General features: G+C 50.4%; 1 protein-coding gene across 1 annotated transcript in view; it reads right to left on the bottom strand.

Moving 5' to 3' along the window:
• Window positions 1-24,484, bottom strand: part of LOC142188578 (hemicentin-1-like) — a gene marked incomplete at its 3' end in the record, with an annotated part of 92,985 nt that extends 68,501 nt beyond the window's left edge. The window contains exons 1-4 of the mRNA XM_075261869.1: window positions 24,415-24,484; window positions 23,818-24,138; window positions 18,870-19,142; window positions 11,218-11,502 (exon numbers count right to left, since the gene is read on the bottom strand). Coding sequence (XP_075117970.1) covers window positions 11,218-11,502; window positions 18,870-19,142; window positions 23,818-24,138; window positions 24,415-24,484 — 949 coding nt within the window. The remainder of the gene's footprint in view (window positions 1-11,217; window positions 11,503-18,869; window positions 19,143-23,817; window positions 24,139-24,414) is intronic.
• Between the last annotated feature and the right edge of the window lie 3,102 nt (window positions 24,485-27,586).

Genomic DNA, 27,586 nt, shown 5'->3' with positions numbered 1-27,586 from the left:
TTGTCTCCAAATCCGTCAGACTTATAGATATTTCTGGAAAGTGTTGCTGGGGCTTAAATGGTCCAGTGATATTGGACTGAGATGTTGGTAAGGACGCCATGAAGAACAGACTCACCTGATACGGTCAGACTCAGGGGGTCGCTGGTGCTGGAGCTGGTCGGGTTCTGGATGGAGCAGGTGTAGGATCCGCTGTCACTCTCAGATATTGGGGTGAAGTCCAGGTAGGCTCCCCTGCAGGTCACATGGGGCTCAGAGCAGATCGTCTTCTCACCACGATAGAAGGTGTAAGTAGTCACAGACTTTTTCCCGGGATTACAATGGAGGGTCACGTTGTTACCAGAGACAATAGGACCAGAGGTGATGGTGAGAGATGGACCTTGTTGGGCGTCTATAAACACAGAAGAGGAAGATGTAGATATTACCCACAGTGACCATATATGATAGAGATATACAGCAGAGTCATCCCGGGGTAAGGCCGAGATCAGACACATGTGGAGGGCAGGAGAGATCTAAGGACCCCAGATATTACTAATGTACACCGACCACCAGCTGAGACTATGTAACAGGGGAAGGGGTTTGTGGAATATGTAGAAGGAGATGTTGGATGAATGGTAGGAATTATACATTTAGGAAGACAAAAGAATAATTTATAAGGCCAGTTTTACACTGTGTGTTTTCACTATCTGTGTGTGCTGTGTGCAGAATCTCCAGGGTATCCTCTGAGATGTAGCTTCACTTTGCTCTCCCCTGACTCACACTGCCTGTCTATAATTTTTGTGTGTGCTATTGGCTTAATCCCCACTATATTCTAGGAGATGTAAAGTCACATTGCTCTCCACTGACCTATATTACTTGCTGATACAATTTGTGTGTGCTGTGTGCAGAATCTCCAGTGTATCTACAGTATATCCTATGAGAGTCAATTTAAACTGTTCCCCCTGACTTTAAATAAGTGATTAATTTATCTGTGTTTACTGATTGCAGAATATCCCATGAATTCTATAAGAGTCAATTCACACTATTCCTGCTGACTCCAATGAGTGTCCAATCCATCTGTGTGTGCTGTGTGTAGAATTTCCAGTGTATCCAATGAGATTCCTGGTTATCCTATGAGGTGTAACTTCATGCTGCTCTTCTCTGACCTCAATTTCTTTCTTATACAATTTGTGTGTGCTGTGTGCAGAATTTCCAATGTATCCTAGGAGAGTCAATTCACATTCTTCCCCGTGGCTGACAATGAGTGTCTAATCCATCTGTGTGTGCTGTGTGCAGAATTTCCAGTGTATCCAATGAGAAATCCAATGAACGATTGCATAAACTATCTGTGTCTGATAATTGTAAACTATATCTCATTAATTACATGAGAGACAAGTCACACTGATGTGTTGCTGGGGCTTAAATGGTCCAGTGATATTGGATTGAGGATATCATGAAGAACAGACTCACCTGATACGGTCAGACTCAGGGGGTCGCTGGTGCTATTGCTGACCAGGTTCTGGATGGAGCAGGTGTAGGATCCGCTGTCAGTCCTAGTTATTGGGGTGAAGTCCAGGTAGGCTCCCCTGCAGGTCACATGGGGCTCAGAGCAGATCGTCTTCTCCCCACGATAGAAGGTGTAAGTGGTCACATTCTGACTCCCGGCATCACAATGGAGGGTCACGTTGTTACCAGAGACAATAGGACCAGAGGTGATGGTGAGAGATGGACTTTGTTGGGCGGCTACAAACACAGAAGAGGAAGATGTAGATATTACCAGCAGTGACCATATATGATAGAGATATACAGCAGAGTCATCCCGGGGTAAGGCCGAGATCAGACACATGTGGAGGGCAGGAGAGATCTAAGGCCAGTTTTGCACTGTGTGTGCTGTGTGCAGAGTCTATTTAAACTGTTTTCCTGATTTTCAGTGAGCGCCTAAATTATCTCTGTATGAGACAAATCAGACTGATCACACTGACTCCAGCGAGTGTCTAAACTATCTGTGTGTGCTGAATGTAGAATCTCCAGTGTATCCAATTAGATTCCTGCTTATCCTATGAGATGTAACTATTACACTTTTCTAACTGACTTAGACTGTGTGTCTATACAACATATGTGTGCTTAGTGCAGAACCTCCAGTGTATCCTATGAGATGCCGCATCACTCCACCATTTTTTTACTTATACTGAGTGTTTTTACTGTCTTTGTATGATTTGTGCAGAATCTTCAGTGTATCCTATGACACACACTTCATACTTCTCTCTCCTGAGTCACTCTAATTGTTTACAAGTTCTGTGTGAGCTGTTTGCAGAATCTTCTGTGTATCTTATTAGAATCACTTTACACTTCTCACCCCTGACTTACACTGCTTGTCTATACTGTATTGTGGGATTGTCCTGCAAATTTGATGACAAAGGGATGGGTTAAGTTGCCTCCAAATCCGTCAGACTTATAGATATTTCTGGAAAGTGTTGCTGGGGCTTAAATGGTCCAGTGATATTGGACTGAGATGTTGGTAAGGACGCCATGAAGAACAGACTCACCTGATACCGTCAGACTCAGGGGGTCGCTGGTGCTGGAGCTGGTCGGGTTCTGGATGGAGCAGGTGTAGGATCCGCTGTCAGTCTCAGATATTGGGGTGAAGTCCAGGTAGGCTCCCCTGCAGGTCACATGGCGCTCAGAGCAGATCGTCTTCTCACCACGATAGAAGGTGTAAGTAGTCACAGACTTTTTCCCGGGATTACAATGGAGGGTCACGTTGTTACCAGAGACAATAGGACCAGAGGTGATGGTGAGAGATGGACCTTGTTGGGCGGCTACAAACACAGAAGAGGAAGATGTAGATATTACCCACAGTGACCATATATGATAGAGATATACAGCAGAGTCATCCCGGGGTAAGGCCGAGATCAGACACATGTGGAGGGCAGGAGAGATCTAAGGACCCCAGATATTACTAATATACACCGACCACCAGCTGAGACTATGTAACAGGGGAAGGGGTTTGTGGAATATGTAGAAGGAGATGTTGGATGAATGGTAGGAATTATACATTTAGGAAGACAAAAGAATAATTTATAAGGCCAGTTTTACACTGTGTGTTTTCACTATCTGTGTGTGCTGTGTGCAGAATCTCCAGTGTATCTATATCCTATGAGAGTCAATTTAAACTGTTCCCCTGACTTTAAATAAGTGATTAATTTATCTGTGTTTACTGATTGCAGAATATCCCATGAATTCTATGAGAGTCAATTCACACTATTCCCGCTGACTCCAATGAGCGTCTAATCCATCTGTGTGTGCTGTGTGTAGAATTTCCAGTGTATCCAATGAGATTCCTGGTTATCCTATGAGATGTGGCTGCACACAGCTCTCCCATGACCTACATTGCTTGCTTTTATAATGTGTGTGTGCTGTGTGCAGAATCTGCAATGTACTCTATGAGAGTCAATTTACATTGCTCCCTCTGATTTTCAACGATTGCATAAACTGTGTCTGATAATTGTAAACTATATCTCATTAATTACATGGGAGACAAGTCACACTAATGTGTTGCTGGGGCTCAAATGGTCCAGTGATATTGGACTGAGGACGCCATGAAGAACAGACTCACCTGATACGGTCAGACTCAGGGGGTCGCTGGTGCTATTGCTGGTCGGGTTCTGGATGGAGCAGGTGTAGGATCCACTGTCAGTCCTAGTTATTGGGGTGAAGTCCAGGTAGGGTCCCCTGCAGGTCACATGGGGCTCAGAGCAGATCGTCTTCTCACCACGATAGAAGGTGTAAGTGGTCACATTCTGACTCCCGGCATCACAATGGAGGGTCACGTTCTTACCAGAGACAATAGGACCAGAGATGATGGTGAGAGATGGACCTTGTTCGGCGGCTACAAACACAGAAGAGGAAGATGTAGATATTACCAGCAGTGACCATATATGATAGAGATATACAGCAGAGTCATCCCGGGGTAAGGCCGAGATCAGACACATGTGGAGGGCAGGAGAATGGCCAGGAGGTAAAAAAGTCAGGAAAGTGCAACCATTGTAGAGGTGTAGATTAGTCCTTGTATAGAGGGTGACCCAGACCCCAAATATTCCAGGTGTCTCTGGGACCATTGGAATGAGCCAATGAAGGGCAGAGGGAAAGTAAGAAGCCACGAGTGATAAGTGGTAAGACTCCAGATCTCACAAACAGAGGGGAACTAGAGTATCCTCCATGGACATGTGCGGGTTGTAGGTCGGTTTGGCCTCTTCAATCCCCTAAGTTCCGGACAGGCCCTGATGGCCACTGCAGGAGGTGCAGGTAGGTGGCCCTGGATGGTCCTCTGTCTGTCGGGATCTGTGTGACCCAAGTCCATTGTTATAGAGGGAAATAACCCAACATAGAAATCTCTATGGAGTGTGGAGATGGTGTAGACCCAGAAACCAAATGAGGTATCAGAGAGAGCTGAGGACGGCCTTAGGATAAGGTAGCGTGAAGAGAATAAAGGGTTAATACATTAATTTCGCATGACTCCCCCCTCCCCCGTCTCTGTTGTTGTCCATCTTCTGTTACTCACAGTATAATGTGAGCCCAAGCTCTTATATCTGGGTCATGGGAGTCACAAGTAAGCGCAGTATAGTTACTGTATACAGGACTATTATGGTATAGCCATTCTGATTGGAAGCGACACTTCAAGGCCTTATCCCCATTAGATGGAAGAAGACCATTATAAACTCTCTCACACATGATACAAGTCCTTGGTGTCGTCTTGTCCAGACACCTGGTATTTATTTCTCGTTTTCGCCCTGAAGGGGTCTTAAGAATTGGAAGGTCACAGGCAATAAGGTGAAATCCCTAGTTTGGGAATTATAAGCAAATTCCACTACAATATTTCCAATCTATTGAGAAGCTTTACAAGTTATAATAGTAACCGGTCCTGGGAATCGTAGGTGGGAAACCTCATAATCTGAGGGCGCATATTATAGAAAACTGGGGTCCGGTTCTGGGGGTCTAAGGTAGGAAAATACAGGCAACCAAGTCCTGCCATATAACAGTCATCAGAGGTGAGGACACGGAGCGCCGCACTGCGCTGTACCCCTGTTATACCAGTGAAGGGAACAGGCTTCAGACCACCAAAGACTCCACAAATACGTGACGGTCTCTACACACAGGACCATTCATGAAGGGGCTGCAGAACTGGCTTAGCCCTGCCTCACATTCACTGCAGAGTCCTGGACACCACCGTACTTGGCCCCAACCAAGTGAATATTGTTCCCGGGGGAGTTAGAAGGGGGCGCTGCTCTAAACCAACACTATGGAGGATTTATTCTAAGGGTTGTGGGGGTCCCAGAGGTCGGACCATCATGATCAATGCAATGCAATGGCACAACCTAGTGATACTTTATTAAATGGAGTGAGTCCATAGGGCAGTACCCGGGGGTAATACTCACATGATGAGGATATGTACTTCCTTTTGCTGGTCTCACTATTCAGCCTGTTGGTCGCTGTACAGGTGAAGGGTCCAGTGCGGCTCCTGGGGATGGGGCTGATGGTGAGATTAGAGGTTGGAGGAGATTCCCCCGAAGTAATGGAATATGGAGGGTTGGAGGACACTGGAAGTCCATTCATTCTCCAGGTGAAGGTGATGTCTGACCCCTGAGCTGTGCAATAGAGAGACACTGAGTCCGGTCCACCAAGCGCTCCAGATGTTTCAGTGGTTAACGACACCGCCGAGACCGGAGCTGTGAACCAAAACATAAACTTCTGTTAGACACTGACCAACATGGAGTCTGCCCAAACATTGCAGACCCCAGTAAAGGTCAAGCCCTGAAAACCAGATTGTCATATCTAAATAAATCCAGAAATGTCTGCTGTAATCTGTATGTAGTGAGCACCCCCTAGTGGTGACTGTATAATCTGTATGTAGTGAGTGCCCCCTAGTGGTGACTGTATAATCTGTATGTAGTGAGCTCCCCCTAGTGGTGACTGTATAATATGTATGTAGTGAGCTCCCCCTAGTGGTGACTGTATAATCTGTATGTAGTGAGCTCCTCCTAGTGGTGACTGTATAATCTGTATGTAGTGAGCTCCCCCTAGTGGTGACTGTATAATCTGTATATAGTGAGCTCCCCCTAGTGGTGACTGTATAATATGTATGTAGTGAGCTCCTCCTAGTGGTGACTGTATAATCTGTATGTAGTGAGCTCCTCCTAGTGGTGACTGTATAATCTGTATGTAGTGATCTCCCCCTAGTGGTGACTGTATAATCTGTATGTAGTGAGCTCCTCCTAGAGTGGTGACTGTAAAATCTGTATGTAGTGAGCTCCTCCTAGTGGTGACTGTATAATCTGTATGTAGTGAGCTCCTCCTAGTGGTGACTGTATAATCTGTATGTAGTGAGCTCTCCCTAGTGGTGACTGTATAATCTGTATGTAGTGAGCTCCCCCTAGTGGTGACTGTATAATCTGTATGTAGTGAGCTCCCCCTAGTGGTGACTGTATAATCTGTATGTAGTGAGCTCCCTCTAGTGGTGACTGTATAATCTGTATGTAGTGAGCTCCCCCTAGTGGTGACTGTATAATCTGTATGTAGTGAGCTCCTCCTAGTGGTGACTGTATAATATGTGTGTAGTGAGCTCCCTCTAGTGGTGACTGTATAATCTGTATTTAGTGAGCTCCTCCTAGTGGTGACTGTATATTCTGTATGTAGTGAGCTCCCTCTAGTGGTGACTGTATAATTTGTATGTAGTGAGCTCCCTCTAGTGGTGACTGTATAATCTGTATTTAGTGAGCTCCTCCTAGTGGTGACTGTATAATCTGTATGTAGTGAGGTCCCCCTAGTGGTGACTGTATAATCTGTATGTAGTGAGCTCCCCCTAGTGGTGACTGTATAATCTGTATGTAGTGAGCTCCTCCTAGTGGTGACTGTATAATCTGTATGTAGTGAGCTCCCCCTAGTGGTGACTGTATAATCTGTATATAGTGAGCTCCCCCTAGTGGTGACTGTATAATCTGTATGTAGTGAGCTCCCTCTAGTGGTGACTGTATAATCTGTATGTAGTGAGCTCCCCTTAGTGGTGACTGTATAATCTGTATGTAGTGAGGTCCTCCTAGTGGTCACTGTATAATCTGTATGTAGTGAGCTCCTCCTAGTGGTGACTGTATAATCTGTATGTAGTGAGCTCCCCCTAGTGGTGACTGTATAATCTGTATGTAGTGAGCTCCTCCTAGTGGTGACTGTATAATCTGTATGTAGTGAGCTCCTCCTAGTGGTGACTGTATAATCTGTATGTAGAGAGCTCCCTCTAGTGGTGACTGTATAATCTGTATGTAGTGAGCTCTTCCTAGTGGTGACTGTATAATCTGTATGTAGTGAGCTCCTCCTAGTGGTGACTGTATAATCTGTATTTAGTGAGCTCCCCCTAGTGGTGACTGTATAATCTGTATGTAGTGAGCTCTTCCTAGTGGTGACTGTATAATCTGTATGTAGTGAGCTCCTCCTAGTGGTGACTGTATAATCTGTATGTAGTGAGCTCCCCCTAGTGGTGACTGTATAATCTGTATGTAGTGAGCGCCCCCTAGTGGTGACTGTATAATCTGTATGTAGTGAGCTCCCTCTAGTGGTGACTGTATATTCTGTATGTAGTGAGCTCCCCCTAGTGGTGACTGTATAATCTGTATGTAGTGAGCTCCCCCTAGTGGTGACTGTATAATCTGTATGTAGTGAGCGCCCCCTAGTGGTGACTGTATAATCTGTATGTAGTGAGCTCCCTCTAGTGGTGACTGTATAATCTGTATGTAGTGAGCTCCTCTAGTGGTGACTGTATAATCTGTATGTAGTGAGCTCCCCCTAGTGGTGACTGTATAATCTGTATGTAGTGAGGCTCCCCCTAGTGGTGACTGTATAATCTGTATGTAGTGAGCTCCCCCTAGTGGTGACTGTATAATCTGTATGTAGTGAGCTCCTCCTAGTGGTGACTGTATAATCTGTATGTAGTGAGCTCCCCCTAGTGGTGACTGTATAATCTGTATGTAGTGAGCTCTCCTAGTGATGACTGTATAATCTGTATGTAGTGAGCTCCCCCTAGTGGTGACTGTATAATCTGTATGTAGTGAGCTCCCTCCTAGTGGTGACTGTATAATCTGTATGTAGTGAGCTCCCCCTAGTGGTGACTGTATATTCTGTATGTAGTGAGCTCCCCCTAGTGGTGACTGTATAATCTGTATGTAGTGAGCTCCCCCTAGTGGTGACTGTATAATCTGTATGTAGTGAGCTCCCCTAGTGGGTGAACTGTATAATCTGTATGTGGTGAGCTCCTCCTAGTGGTGACTGTATAATCTGTATGTAGTGAGCTCCTCCTAGTGGTGACTGTATAATCTGTATGTAGTGAGCTCCCCCTAGTGTGACTGTATAATCTGTATGTAGTGAGCGCCCCCTAGTGATGACTGTATAATCTGTATGTAGTGAGCTCCCCCTAGTGGGGTGACTGTATAATCTGTATGTAGTGAGCTCCCCCTAGTGGTGACTGTATAATCTGTACGTAGTGAGTGCCCCCTAGTGGTGACTGTATAATCTGTATGTAGTGAGCTCCCCCTAGTGGTGACTGTATAATCTGTATGTAGTGAGCTCCTCCTAGTGGTGACTGTATAATCTGTATGTAGTGAGCTCCCCCTAGTGGTGACTGTATAATCTGTATGTAGTGAGCTCCCCTAGTGGTGACTGTATAATCTGTATGTAGTGAGCGCTCCCTAGTGGTGACTGTATAATCTGTATGTAGTGAGCTCCCCCTAGTGGTGACTGTATATTCTGTATGTAGTGAGCTCCCCCTAGTGGTGACTGTATAATCTGTATGTAGTGAGCTCCCCCTAGTGGTGACTGTATAATCTGTATGTAGTGAGCTCCCCCTAGTGGTGACTGTATAATCTGTATGTGGTGAGCTCCTCCTAGTGGTGACTGTATAATCTGTATGTAGTGAGCTCCTCCTAGTGGTGACTGTATAATCTGTATGTAGTGAGCTCCCCCTAGTGGTGACTGTATAATCTGTATGTAGTGAGCGCCCCCTAGTGATGACTGTATAATCTGTATGTAGTGAGCTCCCCCTAGTGGTGACTGTATAATCTGTATGTAGTGAGCTCCCCCTAGTGGTGACTGTATAATCTGTACGTAGTGAGTGCCCCCTAGTGGTGACTGTATAATCTGTATGTAGTGAGCTCCCCCTAGTGGTGACTGTATAATCTGTATGTAGTGAGCTCCTCCTAGTGGTGACTGTATAATCTGTATGTAGTGAGCTCCCCCTAGTGGTGACTGTATATACTGTATGTAGTAAGCTCCTCCTAGTGGTGACTGTATAATCTGTATGTAGTGAGCTCCCCCTAGTGGTGACTGTATAATCTGTATGTAGTGAGCTCCCCCTAGTGGTGACTGTATAATCTGTATGTAGTGAGCTCCTCCTAGTGGTGACTGTATAATCTGTATGTAGTGAGCGCCTCCTAGTGGTGACTGTATAATCTGTATGTAGTGAGCTCCTCCTAGTGGTGACTGTATAATCTGTATGTAGTGAGCTCCTCCTAGTGGTGACTGTATAATCTGTATGTAGTGAGCTCCCTCTAGTGGTGACTGTATAATCTGTATGTAGTGAGCTCCCCCTAGTGGTGACTGTATAATCTGTATGTAGTGAGCTCTCCCTAGTGGTGACTGTATAATCTGTATGTAGTGAGCGCCCCCTAGTGGTGACTGTATAATCTGTATGTAGTGAGCTCCCTCTAGTGGTGACTGTATAATCTGTATGTAGTGAGCTCCCCCTAGTGGTGACTGTATAATCTGTATGTGGTGAGCTCCCTCTAGTGGTGACTGTATAATCTGTATGTAGTGAGCTCCCCCTAGTGGTGACTGTATAATCTGTATGTAGTGGCTCCCTCTAGTGGTGACTGTATATACTGTATGTAGTGAGCTCCCCCTAGTGGTGACTGTATAATCTGTATGTAGTGAGCTCCTCCTAGTGGTGACTGTATAATCTGTATGTAGTGAGCTCCCCCTAGTGGTGACTGTATAATCTGTATGTAGTGAGCTCCTCCTAGTGGTGACTGTATAATCTGTATGTAGTGAGCTCCCCCTAGTGGTGACTGTATAATCTGTATGTAGTGAGCTCCCCCTAGTTGTGACTGTATAATCTGTATGTAGTGAGCTCCTCCTAGTGGTGACTGTATAATCTGTATGTAATGAGCTCCTCCTAGTGGTGACTGTATTATCTCTATGTAGTGAGCTCCCTCTAGTGGTGACTGTATAATCTGTATGTAGTGAGCTCCCCCTAGTGGTGACTGTATAATCTGTATGTAGTGAGCTCCTCCTAGTGGTGACTGTATATACTGTATGTAGTGAGCTCCCCCTAGTGGTGACTGTATAATCTGTATGTAGTGAGCTCCTCCTAGTGGTGACTGTATAATCTGTATGTAGTGAGCTCCTCCTAGTGGTGACTGTATATATCTGTATACTCTGAGCTCCCCCTAGTGGTGACTGTATAATCTGTATTTAGTGAGCTCCCCCTAGTGGTGACTGTATAATCTGTATGTAGTGAGCTCCCCCTAGTGGTGACTGTATAATCTGTATGTAGTGAGCTCCCCCTAGTGGTCACTGTATAATCTGTATGTAGTGAGCTCCCTCTAGTGGTGACTGTATAATCTGTATGTAGTGAGCTCCTCCTAGTGGTGACTGTATAATCTGTATGTAGTGAGCTCCCCCTAGTGGTGACTGTATAATCTGTATGTAGTGAGCTCCTCCTAGTGGTGACTGTATAATCTGTATGTAGTGAGCGCCTCCTAGTGGTGACTGTATAATCTGTATGTAGTGAGCTCCTCCTAGTGGTGACTGTATAATCTGTATGTAGTGAGCTCCTCCTAGTGGTGACTGTATAATCTGTATGTAGTGAGCTCCCCCTAGTGGTGACTGTATAATCTGTATGTAGTGAGCTCCTCCTAGTGGTGACTGTATAATCTGTATGTAGTGAGCTCCTCCTAGTGGTGACTGTATAATCTGTATGTAGTGAGCTCCCCCTAGTGGTGACTGTATAATCTGTATGTAGTGAGCTCCCTCTAGTGGTGACTGTATAATCTGTATGTAGTGAGCTCCTCCTAGTGGTGACTGTATAATCTGTATGTAGTGAGCTCCTCCTAGTGGTGACTGTATAATCTGTATGTAGTGAGCTCCCCCCAGTGGTGACTGTATATATCTCTATATATCTTTATCTTTGTGACTACTCACCGGCCAGCTTGAGGTTCAGTCTGGAGCTGTTCTCCTTGTTGATCCCGTTTCTGGCCATGCACATGAACTCTCCATTGTCCTTTTCGGAGATTGGGCTTATAATGAGCAGTGAGGTCTCCGGGGTCAGGCGGTATCGGGGTTCCTCCGGTATTGGTTCTCCATCCAGACTCCAGGAGTAGGTGACATTTGTACCATTAGATGAGCAGAGTAAATGCACCGAGTCCTCCCCTGGCCACAGTAACTGGTCAGACGTGTTAGTGGTCAGGGTGACGGCCGATACGGGCACTGCCAACAGGACAGATCACAGGGTCATCGCACTAATCCCTAATCTCCTGCCACATGTAACAATAACCCCGACTTTCTGCAGTATAATCCTTATCATCCGTGTACACTGCAGACATGTTAGTAGGATTGTCCTATCTAGTCCTGTCCCACCATTGTCTTCTGTAGGGGCACCCGAGCCCCGTCTAGGCCATATAGAGGGATCTGTCCTCACCCCATTAAGGAGATCTAAGGCTCAGGTCACACTACAGAGGAGCAAACCACAGACATCCCCTCCCATACATGTGACTGTGACCCTATGTGATTCCCTATAGGGGCAGCGGGTACAGACACTTGTGCGGCTGTCTAGGGGCCCGGGGCCCTGGAGAATAATTGCCAGCTCTTCTCTTATTCACAGACCAGTGAGGCGACCAGATCATGTGATGTGCGGAGTGTGCGCAAATGTCATGGTCTCGAAAAGCTGATCACCTGGGGACACGGATCAGGACATCCCATGGTCACACGTCCTTGGTGAGAGAGAGCTGGGGTGCGGGGTACTGAGGTGTGACCAGAGAAAGCTGGGGTGCAGGATACTGAGGTGTGACCAGAGAAAGCTGGGGTGCGGGGTACTGAGGTGTGACCAGAGAAAGCTGGGGTGCGGGGTACTGAGGTGTGACCAGAGAAAGCTGGGGTGCAGGGTACTGAGGTGTGACCAGAGAGAGCTGGGGTGCGGGGTACTGAGGTGTGACCAGAGAAAGCTGGGGTGCGGGGTACTGAGGAGTGACCAGAGAGAGCTGGGGTGCGGGGTACTGAGGTGTGACCAGAGAAAGCTGGGGTGCGGGGTACTGAGGAGTGACCAGAGAGAGCTGGGGTGCGGGGTACTGAGGTGTGACCAGAGAGAGCTGGGGTGCGGGGTACTGAGGTGTGACTAGAGTGAGCTGGGGTGCGGGGTACTGAGGTGTGACCAGAGAGAGCTGGGGTGCGGGGTACTGAGGTGTGACCAGAGAAAGCTGGGGTGCGGGGTACTGAGGTGTGACCAGAGAGAGCTGGGGTGCGGGGTACTGAGGTGTGACTAGAGTGAGCTGGGGTGCGGGGTACTGAGGTGTGACCAGAGAGAGCTGGGGTGCGGGGTACTGAGGTGTGACCAGAGAAAGCTGGGGTGCAGGGTACTGAGGTGTGACCAGAGAAAGCTGGGGTGCGGAGTACTGAGGTGTGACCAGAGAGAGCTGGGGTGCGGGGTACTGAGGTGTGACCAGAGAAAGCTGGGGTGCGGGGTACTGAGGTGTGACCAGAGAGAGCTGGGGTGCGGGGTACTGAGGTGTGACCAGAGAGAGCTGGGGTTCGGGGTACTGAGGTGTGACCAGAGAAAGCTGGGGTTCGGGGTACTGAGGTGTGACCAGAGAGAGCTGGGGTGCGGGGTACTGAGGTGTGACCAGAGAGAGCTGGGGTTCGGGGTACTGAGGTGTGACCAGAGAAAGCTGGGGTGCGGGGTACTGAGGTGTGACCAGAGAAAGCTGGGGTTCGGGGTACTGAGGTGTGACCAGAGAGAGCTGGGGTGCGGGGTACTGAGGTGTGACCAGAGAAAGCTGGGGTGCGGGGTACTGAGGTGTGACCAGAGAAAGCTGGGGTTCGGGGTACTGAGGTGTGACCAGAGAAAGCTGGGGTTCGGGGTACTGAGGTGTGACCAGAGAAAGCTGGGGTGCGGGGTACTGAGGTGTGACCAGAGAAAGCTGGGGTGCGGGGGTACTGAGGTGTGACCAGAGAGAGCTGGGGTGCGGGGTACTGAGGTGTGACCAGAGAAAGCTGGGGTTCGGGGTACTGAGGTGTGACCAGAGAAAGCTGGGGTTCGGGGTACTGAGGTGTGACCAGAGAAAGCTGGGGTGCGGGGTACTGAGGTGTGACCAGAGAAAGCTGGGGTGCGGGGTACTGAGGTGTGACCAGAGAGAGCTGGGGTGCGGGGTACTGAGGTGTGACCAGAGAGAGCTGGGGTGCGGGGTACTGAGGTGTGACCAGAGAAAGCTGGGGTGCGGGGTACTGAGGTGTGACCAGAGAAAGCTGGGGTGCGGGGTACTGAGGTGTGACGAGAGAAAGCTGGGGTTCGGGGTACTGAGGTGTGACCAGAGAGAGCTGGGGTGCGGGGTACTGAGGTGTGACCAGAGAGAGCTGGGGTGCGGGGTACTGAGGTGTGACCAGAGAAAGCTGGGGTGCAGGGTACTGAGGTGTGACCAGAGAAAGCTGGGGTGCAGGGTACTGAGGTGTGACCAGAGAGAGCTGGGGTGCGGGGTACTGAGGTGTGACCAGAGAAAGCTGGGGTGCGGGGTACTGAGGTGTGACCAGAGAGAGCTGGGGTGCGGGGTACTGAGGTGTGACCAGAGAAAGCTGGGGTGCGGGGTACTGAGGTGTGACCAGAGAAAGCTGGGGTGCGGGGTACTGAGGTGTGACCAGAGAAAGCTGGGGTGCAGGGTACTGAGGTGTGACGAGAGAAAGCTGGGGTGCGGGGTACTGAGGTGTGACCAGAGAGAGCTGGGGTGCAGGGTACTGAGGTGTGACGAGAGAAAGCTGGGGTGCGGGGTACTGAGGTGTGACCAGAGAAAGCTGGGGTGCGGGGTACTGAGGTGTGACCAGAGAAAGCTGGGGTGCGGGGTACTGAGGTGTGACCAGAGAAAGCTGGGGTGCGGGGTACTGAGGTGTGACCAGAGAAAGCTGGGGTGCAGGGTACTGAGGTGTGACCAGAGAGAGCTGGGGTGCGGGGTACTGAGGTGTGACCAGAGAAAGCTGGGGTGCGGGGTACTGAGGTGTGACCAGAGAAAGCTGGGGTGCGGGGTACTGAGGTGTGACCAGAGAGAGCTGGGGTGCGGGGTACTGAGGTGTGACCAGAGAAAGCTGGGGTGCGGGGTACTGTGGTGTGACCAGAGAGAGCTGGGGTGCGGGGTACTGAGGTGTGACCAGAGAGAGCTGGGGTGCGGGGTACTGAGGTGTGACCAGAGAAAGCTGGGGTGCGGGGTACTGAGGTGTGACCAGAGAAAGCTGGGGTGCGGGGTACTGAGGTGTGACCAGAGAAAGCTGGGGTGCGGGGTACTGAGGTGTGACCAGAGAGAGCTGGGGTGCGGGGTACTGAGGTGTGACCAGAGAGAGCTGGGGTGCGGGGTACTGAGGTGTGACCAGAGAGAGCTGGGGTGCAGGGTACTGAGGTGTGACCAGAGAAAGCTGGGGTGCGGGGTACTGAGGTGTGACCAGAGAAAGCTGGGGTGCGGGGTACTGAGGTGTGACCAGAGAAAGCTGGGGTGCGGGGTACTGAGGTGTGACCAGAGAAAGCTGGGGTGCGGGGTACTGAGGTGTGACCAGAGAAAGCTGGGGTTCGGGGTACTGAGGTGTGACCAGAGAAAGCTGGGGTGCAGGGTACTGAGGTGTGACCAGAGAAAGCTGGGGTGCGGGGTACTGAGGTGTGACCAGAGAAAGCTGGGGTGCGGGGTACTGAGGTGTGACCAGAGAAAGCTGGGGTTCGGGGTACTGAGGTGTGACCAGAGAGAGCTGGGGTGCGGGGTACTGAGGTGTGACCAGAGAAAGCTGGGGTGCGGGGTACTGAGGTGTGACCAGAGAAAGCTGGGGTGCAGGGTACTGAGGTGTGACCAGAGAAAGCTGGGGTGCAGGGTACTGAGGTGTGACCAGAGAAAGCTGGGGTGCAGGGTACTGAGGTGTGACCAGAGAAAGCTGGGGTGCGGAGTACTGAGGTGTGACCAGAGAGAGCTGGGGTGCGGGGTACTGAGGTGTGACCAGAGAGAGCTGGGGTGCGGGGTACTGAGGTGTGACCAGAGAGAGCTGGGGTGCAGGGTACTGAGGTGTGACCAGAGAGAGCTGGGGTGCGGGGTACTGAGGTGTGACCAGAGAGAGCTGGGGTGCAGGGTACTGAGGTGTGACCAGAGAAAGCTGGGGTGCGGGGGTACTGAGGTGTGACCAGAGAAAGCTGGGGTGCGGGGTACTGAGGTGTGACCAGAGAAAGGTGGGGATGCGGGGTACTGAGGTGTGACCAGAGAAAGCTGGGGTGCGGGGTACTGAGGTGTGACCAGAGAAAGCTGGGGTGCGGGGTACTGAGGTGTGACCAGAGAAAGCTGGGGTGCGGGGTACTGAGGTGTGACCAGAGAAAGCTGGGGTGCGGGGTACTGAGGTGTGACCAGAGAAAGCTGGGGTGCGGGGTACTGAGGTGTGACCAGAGAAAGCTGGGGTGCGGGGTACTGAGGTGTGACCAGAGAAAGCTGGGGTGCGGGGTACTGAGGTGTGACCAGAGAGAGCTGGGGTGCGGGGTACTGAGGTGTGACCAGAGAAAGCTGGGGTGCGGGGTACTGAGGTGTGACCAGAGAAAGCTGGGGTGCGGGGTACTGAGGTGTGACCAGAGAAAGCTGGGGTGCAGGGTACTGAGGTGTGACCAGAGAAAGCTGGGGTGCGGGGTACTGAGGTGTGACCAGAGAGAGCTGGGGTGCGGGGTACTGAGGTGTGACCAGAGAAAGCTGGGGTGCGGGGGTACTGAGGTGTGACCAGAGAGAGCTGGGGTGCGGGGTACTGAGGTGTGACCAGAGAAAGCTGGGGTGCGGGGTACTGAGGTGTGACCAGAGAAAGCTGGGGTGCGGGGTACTGAGGTGTGACCAGAGAAAGCTGGGGTGCGGGGTACTGAGGTGTGACCAGAGAAAGCTGGGGTGCGGGGTACTGAGGTGTGACCAGAGAGAGCTGGGGTGCGGGGTACTGAGGTGTGACCAGAGAGAGCTGGGGTGCGGGGTACTGAGGTGTGACCAGAGAAAGCTGGGGTGCGGGGTACTGAGGTGTGACCAGAGAGAGCTGGGGTGCGGGGTACTGAGGTGTGACCAGAGAAAGCTGGGGTGCAGGGTACTGAGGTGTGACCAGAGAAAGCTGGGGTGCGGGGTACTGAGGTGTGACCAGAGAGAGCTGGGGTGCGGGGTACTGAGGTGTGACCAGAGAGAGCTGGGGTGCGGGGTACTGAGGTGTGACCAGAGAGAGCTGGGGTGCGGGGTACTGAGGTGTGACCAGAGAAAGCTGGGGTGCGGGGTACTGAGGTGTGACCAGAGAGAGCTGGGGTGCGGGGTACTGAGGTGTGACCAGAGAAAGCTGGGGTGCGGGGTACTGAGGTGTGACCAGAGAAAGCTGGGGTGCGGGGTACTGAGGTGTGACCAGAGAGAGCTGGGGTGCGGGGTACTGAGGTGTGACCAGAGAAAGCTGGGGTGCGGGGTACTGAGGTGTGACCAGAGAAAGCTGGGGTGCGGGGTACTGAGGTGTGACCAGAGAAAGCTGGGGTGCGGGGTACTGAGATGTGACCAGAGAAAGCTGGGGTGCGGGATACTGAGGTGTGACCAGAGAAAGCTGGGGTGCAGGGTACTGAGGTGTGACGAGAGAAAGCTGGGGTGCGGGGTACTGAGGTGTGACCAGAGAGAGCTGGGGTGCAGGGTATTGAGGTGTGACCAGAGAGAGCTGGGGTGCGGGGTACTGAGGTGTGACCAGAGAGAGCTGGGGTGCGGGGTACTGAGGTGTGACCAGAGAGAGCTGGGGTGCAGGGTACTGAGGTGTGACCAGAGAGAGCTGGGGTGCGGGGTACTGAGGTGTGACCAGAGAGAGCTGGGGTGCAGGGTACTGAGGTGTGACCAGAGAAAGCTGGGGTGCGGGGTACTGAGGTGTGACCAGAGAGAGCTGGGGTGCGGGGTACTGAGGTGTGACCAGAGAGAGCTGGGGTGCAGGGTACTGAGGTGTGACCAGAGAAAGCTGGGGTGCGGGGTACTGAGGTGTGACCAGAGAAAGCTGGGGTGCAGGGTACTGAGGTGTGACCAGAGAGAGCTGGGGTGCGGGGTACTGAGGTGTGACCAGAGAAAGCTGGGGTGCGGGGTACTGAGGTGTGACCAGAGAAAGCTGGGGTGCGGGGTACTGAGGTGTGACCAGAGAAAGCTGGGGTGCGGGGTACTGAGGTGTGACCAGAGAAAGCTGGGGTGCGGGGTACTGAGGTGTGACCAGAGAAAGCTGGGGTGCGGGGTACTGAGGTGTGACCAGAGAAAGCTGGGGTGCAGGGTACTGAGGTGTGACGAGAGAAAGCTGGGGTGCAGGGTACTGAGGTGTGACCAGAGAAAGCTGGGGTGCAGGGTACTGAGGTGTGACCAGAGAGAGCTGGGGTGCAGGGTACTGAGGTGTGACCAGAGAGAGCTGGGGTGCGGGGTACTGAGGTGTGACCAGAGTGAGCTGGGGTGCGGGGTACTGAGGTGTGACCAGAGAAAGCTGGGGTGCGGGGTACTGAGGTGTGACCAGAGAAAGCTGGGGTGCAGGGTACTGAGGTGTGACCAGAGAAAGCTGGGGTGCGGGGTACTGAGGTGTGACCAGAGAAAGCTGGGGTGCGGGGTACTGAGGTGTGACCAGAGAAAGCTGGGGTGCGGGGTACTGAGGTGTGACCAGAGAGAGCTGGGGTGCGGGGTACTGAGGTGTGACCAGAGAGAGCTGGGGTGCGGGGTACTGAGGTGTGACCAGAGAGAGCTGGGGTGCAGGGTACTGAGGTGTGACCAGAGAGAGCTGGGGTGCGGGGTACTGAGGTGTGACCAGAGAAAGCTGGGGTGCGGGGTACTGAGGTGTGACCAGAGAAAGCTGGGGTGCGGGGTACTGAGGTGTGACCAGAGAAAGCTGGGGTGCGGGGTACTGAGGTGTGACCAGAGAGAGCTGGGGTGCGGGGTACTGAGGTGTGACCAGAGAAAGCTGGGGTGCAGGGTACTGAGGTGTGACCAGAGAAAGCTGGGGTGCGGGGTACTGAGGTGTGACCAGAGAAAGCTGGGGTGCGGGGTACTGAGGTGTGACCAGAGAGAGCTGGGGTGCGGGGTACTGAGGTGTGACCAGAGAAAGCTGGGGTGCGGGGTACTGAGGTGTGACCAGAGAGAGCTGGGGTGCGGGGTACTGAGGTGTGACCAGAGTGAGCTGGGGTGCGGGGTACTGAGGTGTGACCAGAGAGAGCTGGGGTGCGGGGTACTGAGGTGTGACCAGAGAAAGCTGGGGTGCGGGGTACTGAGGTGTGACCAGAGAAAGCTGGGGTGCGGGGTACTGAGGTGTGACCAGAGAGAGCTGGGGTGCAGGGTACTGAGGTGTGACCAGAGAAAGCTGGGGTGCAGGGTACTGAGGTGTGACCAGAGAGAGCTGGGGTGCAGGGTACTGAGGTGTGACCAGAGAAAGCTGGGGTGCGGGGTACTGAGGTGTGAGGAGGGCAGCTGGTATCTGTGACACAGCATAAGCAGAATCCCCGGCCCCGCACCAGGTATATTGCAGTGTACAGGAGGTTATACACAAACATCAATGGTTACTGGGTGATATAACCTACAAGAACGGCAGTGCGGTGCACAAGGTGTGATCAGACTCACCGGATACGGTCAGACTCAGGGGGGCGCTGGTGCTGGAGCTGACCGGGTTCTGGATGGAGCAGGTGTAGGATCCGCTGTCACTCTCAGTTATTGGGGTGAGGTCCAGGTAGGCTCCCCTGCAGGTCACATGGGGCTCAGAGCAGATCGTCTTCTCACCACGATAGAAGGTGTAAGTGGTCACATTCTGACTCCCGGAATCACAATACAGGGTCACATTCTTACCATCAACAATAAGATCGGAGAGGACACTGAAAGATGGCGCACGAAGGATGGCTACAGGCAGAAAGCAGACGGAGGGATTACCAGGAGGAACAACCCATTATATCAGCAGAATAGACCTAGGAGGTCTCTAGTCACTGACAGCAAGTGGAGGTATTACACATCAGTCAGTGGTAACCCCCATATGTACGTGTGTGTGACCAGCGCCGCACCTCCCATGAGGCGACCTGAAGCGACCACTTCAGGCGGCGCTATGTCAGGGCCTCAGGGAGGGCGGCATTTTTGCTGACTTAAGCCAGTCCAGGACAAGCTGTCCTGGACTGGCTTAGGGTCACCGTCACTGAGCGGTGGATTGGGGAGGCCGCTGGAGCAGCGCTGCTCCAGTGGCCGCCCCTCACGCTCAGGCAGAGAGCAGGTCCTCTCCCTGCCTGCTCTCTGCCTGCTAAAGATGCTCGCTCCGCTCAGCCCCCGCACCCTCCGCTCGGCCCCGTCCCCTCTGCTCGACCCCGCCCCCTTCTGCTCGGCTCCTCGTCCGCCTCAGGCGGTAGAAACTCATGGTTCACCCCTGTGTGTGAGTGTAATGTAATGAGTGTATTATATGTGTGTATCATTGTGCAGTGTGTTGTGTGTGTATTATTGTGCAGTATGTGTGTGTATTATATGTGTGTATTATTGTGCAGTATGTTGTGCTGCTGTCTTCTGCCTTCTATATAATGTACATTATTCTGTATATCTACGTGCTGTATGATACTTTGTATCGGCTTCTCTCAGCTCCTCCTCCTTCATGTAGTTATCGGGGTCTGCAGGATCCATAAACAGCTTTCAGTCCCCAGGACAGGACACACTGATTGGATAAGATCCGTCATCGGCTCCAAAACCTGATTTATCTTTTTCAATCACTTTTTTCCAGTTATAGGAACAAGAAAGAAGATTTATTCTACAATAATAATATTTTCTCCTCCAGGTCCTGGAATACTAATGATACACAATGATACACAACGTCTCGCACTCTTACAGCAGATGAAGGAGTCCCTGCACTGTGGTTCATGAAGTCCTGACTCCCCCCACATGGTACAATGTCCGCCCTTGGCTCCCTACACAATGCAATGTACCACATGGTATGAAGCCCCCTTTACAATGGCGGCCGGCTACTTAGACTGTAGAGGGGACACGTTTTTGGTGCATTCCTGGGAATTTTGTAGATTATTTTGCGTTCTATTTGTCTTCTAAAGCTTTATAAATATGTCACACATATCAGAATGGACATTGGTCACAATACTGAGAAATGGCCGACTGTGACCGGGATATGGAAAGGCGACCAACGTGGACTCCCCAAATCCATGAGAACACGTCCATCTAAACGCCGCTCCACTACAACTCTCCGCTACACTGATGCTTTATCGCTCTTTGCTTTTCATTACAAACATTTTGTTTTCTTGAGTAAAAAAATAGTGGCTACTAAAAAATGGAGGACAATGAAATATAAGAAGGTGCCGGGGGAGCCACAAAACAGGAGACCACACTCACAGTATGGAGGGGTTAGTCCTCTCACAAGGGAGCCGGCCCCACCATGACTTAGGACACAAAAAGTTCTCAAAAAATATATCATCACATTCAGCAAATAAACAAAGAGATTAAGCAAATCCTCTGACAACATTGGAGCGTCCGGCACAGGATTAGCCGTGCTATAAGTCGCCCTCACCGGTACACGCCTAGTTCTTATGGAGTTGTGTCATTCCCTACAGTCCGGAGAACATTAGTCATATCACAATCCGCTGGCTTTTCTATTCTCCTGTTCTCCCTTAAATTCACTTTAGCGCTATTTTCTGTATCGTGAGTCATTGGGTGCTTGGCCTGTGTAATGGATAGGACTAAGCTGGTCCATCAGTGAGAAGTAGACCAGAACAGGCTTACTCATTGTAACATAAGGGTGAGTCAGTGGGATGTAGGTCTGGAGACTATGAGGCCTGGAGATGGGAAGGTCTGAAGATTAGGAGGTCTAGAGACTAGGAGGTCTAGAGACTAGGAGGCCTGGAGACTAGGAGGCCTGGAGACTAGGAGGTCTGGAGACTATGAGGCCTGAAGATGGGAAGGTCTGAAGATTAGGAGGTCTAGAGACTAGGAGGTCTAGAGACTAGGAGGCCTGGAGACTAGGAGGCCTGGAGACTAGGAGGCCTGGAGACTAGGAGGTCTGGAGACGGGAAGGTCTGGAGATTAGGAGGCCTGGAGACTAGGAGGTCTGGAGATGGGAAGGTCTGGAGACTAGGAGGCCTGGAGACTAGGAGGCCTGGAGACTAGGAGGTCTGGAGATGGGAAGGCCTGGAGACTAGGAGGCCTGGAGACTAGGAGGCCTGGAGACGGGAAGGTCCGGAGACTAGGAGGCCTGGAGACTATGAAGCCTGGAGATGGGAAGGTCTGGAGACTAGGAGGTCTGGAGATGGGAAGGTTTGGAGATTAGGAGGTCTGGAGACTAGGAGGCCTGGAGATGGGAAGGTCTGAAGACTAGGAGGTCTGGAGACTAGGAGGCCTGGAGACTAGGAGGTCTGGAGATGGGAAGGCCTGGAGACTAGGAGGCCTGGAGACTAGAAGGTCTGTAGACTAGTAGGCCTGGAGACTAGGAGGTCTGGAGATGGGAAGGTCTGGAGACTAGGAGGCCTGGAGACTAGGAGGTCTGGAGATGGGAAGGTCTGGAGACTACGAGGCTTGGAGATGGGAAGGTCTGGAGACTAGGAGGTCTAGAGACTAGGAGGCCTGGAGACGGGAAGGTCCGGAGACTAGGAGGCCTGGAGACTATGAAGCCTGGAGATGGGAAGGTCTGGAGACTAGGAGGTCTGGAGATGGGAAGGTTTGGAGATTAGGAGGTCTGGAGACTAGGAGGCCTGGAGATGGGAAGGTCTGAAGACTAGGAGGTCTGGAGACTAGGAGGCCTGGAGACTAGGAGGCCTGGAGACTAGGAGGTCTGGAGATGGGAAGGCCTGGAGACTAGGAGGCCTGGAGACTAGGAGGTCTGTAGACTAGTAGGCCTGGAGACTAGAAGGTCTGGAGACTAGGAGGCCTGGAGACTAGGAGGTCTGGAGACTAGGAGGCCTGGAGACTAGGAGGTCTGGAGATGGGAAGGTCTGGAGACTATGAGGCTTGGAGATGGGAAGGTCTAGAGACTAAGAGGTCTAGAGACTAGGAGGCCTGGAGACGGGAAGGTCCAGAGACTAGGAGGCCTGGAGACTAGGAAGCCTGGAGATGGGAAGGTCTGGAGACTAGGAGGTCTGGAGAAGGGAAGGTTTGGAGATTAGGAGGTCTGGAGACTAGGAGGCCTGGAGATGGGAAGGTCTGAAGACTAGGAGGTCTGGAGACTAGGAGGCCTGGAGACTAGAAGGTCTGGAGACTAGAAGGTCTGGAAATGGGAGGGTCTGAAGTCTAGGAGACCTGGAGACTAGAAGGTCTGGAAACTAGAAGGTCTGGAAACTAGGAGGCCTGGAGACTAGAAGGTCTGGATACTAGGAGGCCTGGAGATGGGAAGGTCTGGAGACTAGAAAGTCTCGACATGGGAAGGTCTGGAGACTAGGAGGTCTGGAGACTAGAAGGTCTGGATACTAGGAGGCCTGAACATGGGAAGGTCTGGAGACTAGTAGACCTGGAAATGAGGAGATCGGGAGATTTGGAAGCCTGGAGATGAGGCGGAATAGAGACTGAGAGTCTGGAAAGTAGGAGGTCTGGAGATGAGGAAGCCTGGAGACTTTGAGGCCTGGTGACTAGGAGGTCTGGAAACTAGAAGGCCTGGAGTTGAGGAGCTCTAGAGATTAGGAAGGCAGGTGATGAGGAGGTCTAAAGACTAAGAGGTCTGGAGGCTAATGACCAGGAGTCTAGGAGATCTGGACATGAGGAGGTCTGGAGACTAGAAGGCCTGGAGACTAGGAGACCTGGAAACTAGGAGAGCTGAAGACAAGGAGGCCTGGAGACTAGAAAGTCTGGAGAGTAGGAGGTTTTCAGACTAGGAGGCCAGGAGATGAGGAAGACTGGAGGCTAATGACCTGGAGACTAGAAGGCCTGGAAACTAGGAGAGCTGAAGACATGGAAGCCTGAAGACTAGAAAGTCTGGAGACTAGGAGGTCTAGGCCCCCATGAGCCTAAATTTTTCAGGGCCTTGTAAGTTGACCAATTCTCAGTTGAATGAACATGGTCACGGGTGTCAGGTATTTAAATATGGTGGCCGCTCAGGAGCTGTGAATTATACAGTGGAGACCGGGAGGCACTGACCCCACTGATCAGGATATTAGCCACCCAAATCTGACCGAGGCGCCATTCTCCCAGTGGTGATCCCTTCACATGACAGCCTATCACAATTTTTTTTGGGGGGACTAAAACTGCAAATAAATAAAAAAAGATATTTAAAATCCTCCCCCCCCCCATTACCTAGAACAGATATCAGAGCACTTACAGCGAAGCGCGCATATTAACATATCACTGGTGTAAGAGTGCCTGGGCTATAAACATGTACAGATGTTTTTCCCATAAGGGGAACGTCATTGCAAGAAAACATTCTGTTTTGCTTTTTAACCTTCAATAAGAATTTGGGTACCAAGAAATTACAGCAACAGACCCCCCAAAAATGACAGCCATCCCCGCCAGCAAAAGATGCCCAATGCAAATCTAGAAACGTTACGGGAATATGGCGACTGCGAGGGGTTAGAACATAAATAAAACACGCAGAAGTGCAGGCGCCATCACTTACCTAAAACCGCCAGCTCATAGGGTATGATAGTGGTGGTGAAGTTGTTGTATATGTAGAGATTGTAGCGCCCCTCGTCTGCGTACGTCAGGTTGTCCAGCTTCAGGGTCCCATTCTCATACAGCTGACTACGGCCCCGGTACTGCAGATTGTAGTCAGGGTCGACGTTATCATTGGAGACTTCCGTAACCACCGTGACATTGCCCGTCTCTCCGAAGTTCCACATTATGCGGTGAAATTCTGGGAGGGGGTCGACTACATCGAAAGTAGCAGATCCTCCCAAAGTCCCATTCACCAGTACGACCTGGGTGGAGGAAGCCAAACCTGTACAAAGCCATTATAGAGACAGAATGAGCTGGACTATACCGACCTGAGGTGGAATATAATGCACCCACTATAGCGCTCACCCAGGCTGAGGAGGAGCGCCGTCCAGCGCAGCGGCACCGCACTAATCTCCATCTGTCTGTACGGCTTCAGCTCTGCGGTGCTCAGAGATTACAGGCACCAGGTCGCTGTGCACACACTGAACACCGCACGCCTGTGCCCTGGGCATTTATAAACCTCCTAGTACTGAACTTCTGTCCTGTCTCCAGATCCCACCAGCTGGTGACATGAGGTACTGCAGCAGATACACCAGCACAGCCCGCTCCAGATATCCTTCATTATCCATCAGTCCTTCTGATTCCATAGATATGTACAATACTGGTAGGTAAGGGTTAATCGCCCCCAGACCTCGCACCTTCCACGGTGTCACATATTTGGGGAGAATCAGTAAGTAGGATTCGCCAGAATTATGGCATCATTTACACCAAAACTACGGAGACTACACAGTATCGGGTGTAATACAGAGATGTCTGCTTGTTCTGTGCCTTTAACCCTCTCCTAGCTCTGGCTGACAATCACTGATGAAAATCACTGACCAAACACTGACTGTATGGAAGTAGCCTGACATGTCTGCCATCACCAAGTGTCTATAAGGTCACTGACTATATAGAAGCAGCCTGACGTCATCACCAAGTGTCTATAAGGTCACTGACTATATAGAAGCAGCCTGACGTCATCACCAAGTGTCTATAAGGTCACTGACTATATAGAAGCAGCCTGACGTCATCACCAAGTGTCTATAAGGTCACTGACTATGAGTGCTAGAAACCATTTAGACACTTTTATGATTTGTACAATCCTGGGTAAGACATCACATGAAACAGGCACGGCTCTATACAATGTGGGCATGACTGAAGTTGCAATTGTGTGCCTTTTGTCACCAACTAATGGGAAGTTTGAAGTTAGGCTAGACAGTCTAGTGCCAAAATAAGCACAAAAAACGCCAATGTTACTCTGTGTGAATGGAGCCTAAGACTGTCTAGTCTAAGGTTACACTGTCTAATATTACACAGGATTAGTAATCTGTACAATGTATCATCCAGTATCAGTCACTGTGATAAATCTGTACAGTATAAGACTGTCTAGTGTAAGGTTACACTGTCTAATATTACACAGGATTAGTAATCTGTACAATGTATCATCCAGTATCAGTGACTGTGATAAATCTGTACAGTATAAGACTGTCTAGTATAAGGTTACACTGTCTAATATTACACAGGATTAGTAATCTGTACAATGTATCATCCAGCATCAGTGACTGTGATAAATCTGGTGTAGTATAAGACTGTCTAGTATAAGGTTACACTGTCTAATATTACACAGGATTAGTAATCTGCACAATGTATCATCCAGTATCAGTCACTGTGATAAATCTGTACAGTATAAGACTGTCTAGTATAAGGTTACACTGTCTAATATTACAGAGGATTAGTAATCTGTACAATGTATCATCCAGTATCAGTGACTGTGACACATCTGTACAGTATAAGACTGTCTAGTATAAAGTTACACTGTCTAATATTACACAGGATTAGTAATCTGTACAATGTATCATCCAGTATCACTCACTGTGATAAATCTGTACAGTATAAAACTGTCTAGTATAAGGTTACACTGTCTAATATTACACAGGATTAGTAATCTGTACAATGTATCATCCAGTATCAGTCACTGTGATAAATCTGTACAGTATAAGACTGTCTAGTCTAAGGTTACACTGTCTAATATTACACAGGATTAGTAATCTGTACAATGTATCATCCAGTATCAGTCACTGTGATAAATCTGGTGTAGTATGAGACTGTCTAGTCTAAGGTTACACTGTCTAATATTACACAGGATTAGTAATCAGTACAATGTATCATCCAGTATCAGTCACTGTGATAAATCTGTACAGTATAAAATTGTTTAAATGTTTGGCACCGCATCACATCCTCTACCACCACAATGCCGCGGCTGCCACAAGCGGAGAGACCCTGTACTCTGATAGCCTCACTGCTGCAAAGACTAGCGCTAGTGTCTTTGGGCCCCATCATCCCACCATAACACCATGCAGTACCGGGCCATGTGCACAGAGCACCAGCTCACTTTGCTGTCAGAGGTGTAACAAGCAGCTGCGCAGGGGCCCTTCAGCTTAACAACAAGTCTATGGGGGGGGGGGGGGGGGGGGGTTCTGTGCCGAAAACAAGGGGTAGTATTAATAGTAACAGCAGACATACAGCACAGAACAGGACAGACAGACGGCAGCGGTGGTGACATCATTGTCCTACAGGGGGTGACATTGCAGATAAATCTGGTGGCCTCTTTGAAGGGCTTGAGTAGGTGACAACATTTGAAAAAGTTGAAGGGGTGTGAATATTAGGTGACGGATACAATGAGCCAACGTTATATGAAGAGGCTGCGACAGACATAAATCAGCTGGGCGTCCCTGCGCCAAAATGGAGGAATCTGTGCCAGTAAGGAACTGATCTGTAATAAGATAAGATAAGATAATCCTGTAATAGTCGCACAGTGCGGATACTCAGTATGTTACAGCAGCCTAGTAATACAGATACAGGATAATACACAGGAATATATTACAGGACACACAGACTGAGGAGAGAAGATATACGAGGAGGCCATAGCAGCTAAGGAGGAGAAGAAGGAAGACGTCATAGTCATGGTCATTAGTTCTGTGTCTGCGCTTGGTCTGATGTAGATTATACAGCCTGGTTGCGGTTGGAAGGAAGGACCTGCGATAGCTCCTTCTCACACTTGGGGTGAAGCAGACGGTCACTTACAGGGCTGCCAAGTCCCATCAGGGTCCCATACATGGGGTGGGATTTGTTCTCCCGCATGGAGGTCACCATGTACAGTGTCCTTCTGTCACCCACCACCTGTACTGGGTCCAAGGGGCTCCCCAGGACAGAGCTGGCCCTCCTGATCAGCCTTGCAAAAGATAGAAAAACACCGAGCACACTTTATAGTGTAGATAGTCGATTCACCTTTTTGGATAATTGTAATGAATGTATCAGAGCTGGTGGCCTCTCACCTGGTTTGGTTGTGACAACGTTCACAACTCGGTACTACGGTGTATATGATAGCAGGTATGGGGAGCAGCACGTCTCAAAGGCACCAGTTGTGTCAACCGGGGAAACAGCAGAGGAAAAGGGCAGGACGGCGCTCACAGGTCCAATAGATTTTATTAGTAAGAAGAATTGCACAACGCAAACAATCACAGTGTTTCGGGCTGGACGCCCTTTCTCAAGTGCGTATCTAATTAAAAACACACAAATCCATATATAAGGTAACATATAGAATCTATAACATATAAAATCACAAACAGTTAAAATTGTAATGTTGCCAAACTCAGATATAACACTTCAAAGCTGATATACAACATAAAGAT

The sequence above is a fragment of the Leptodactylus fuscus genome, unplaced genomic scaffold (genome assembly GCF_031893055.1).
Source record: "Leptodactylus fuscus isolate aLepFus1 unplaced genomic scaffold, aLepFus1.hap2 HAP2_SCAFFOLD_54, whole genome shotgun sequence".
Classification (NCBI taxonomy): domain Eukaryota; kingdom Metazoa; phylum Chordata; class Amphibia; order Anura; family Leptodactylidae; genus Leptodactylus; species Leptodactylus fuscus.
The sequence above is the reverse complement of the archived record's forward strand: the minus strand, read 5'-3'. Positions and strand labels throughout refer to the sequence as shown.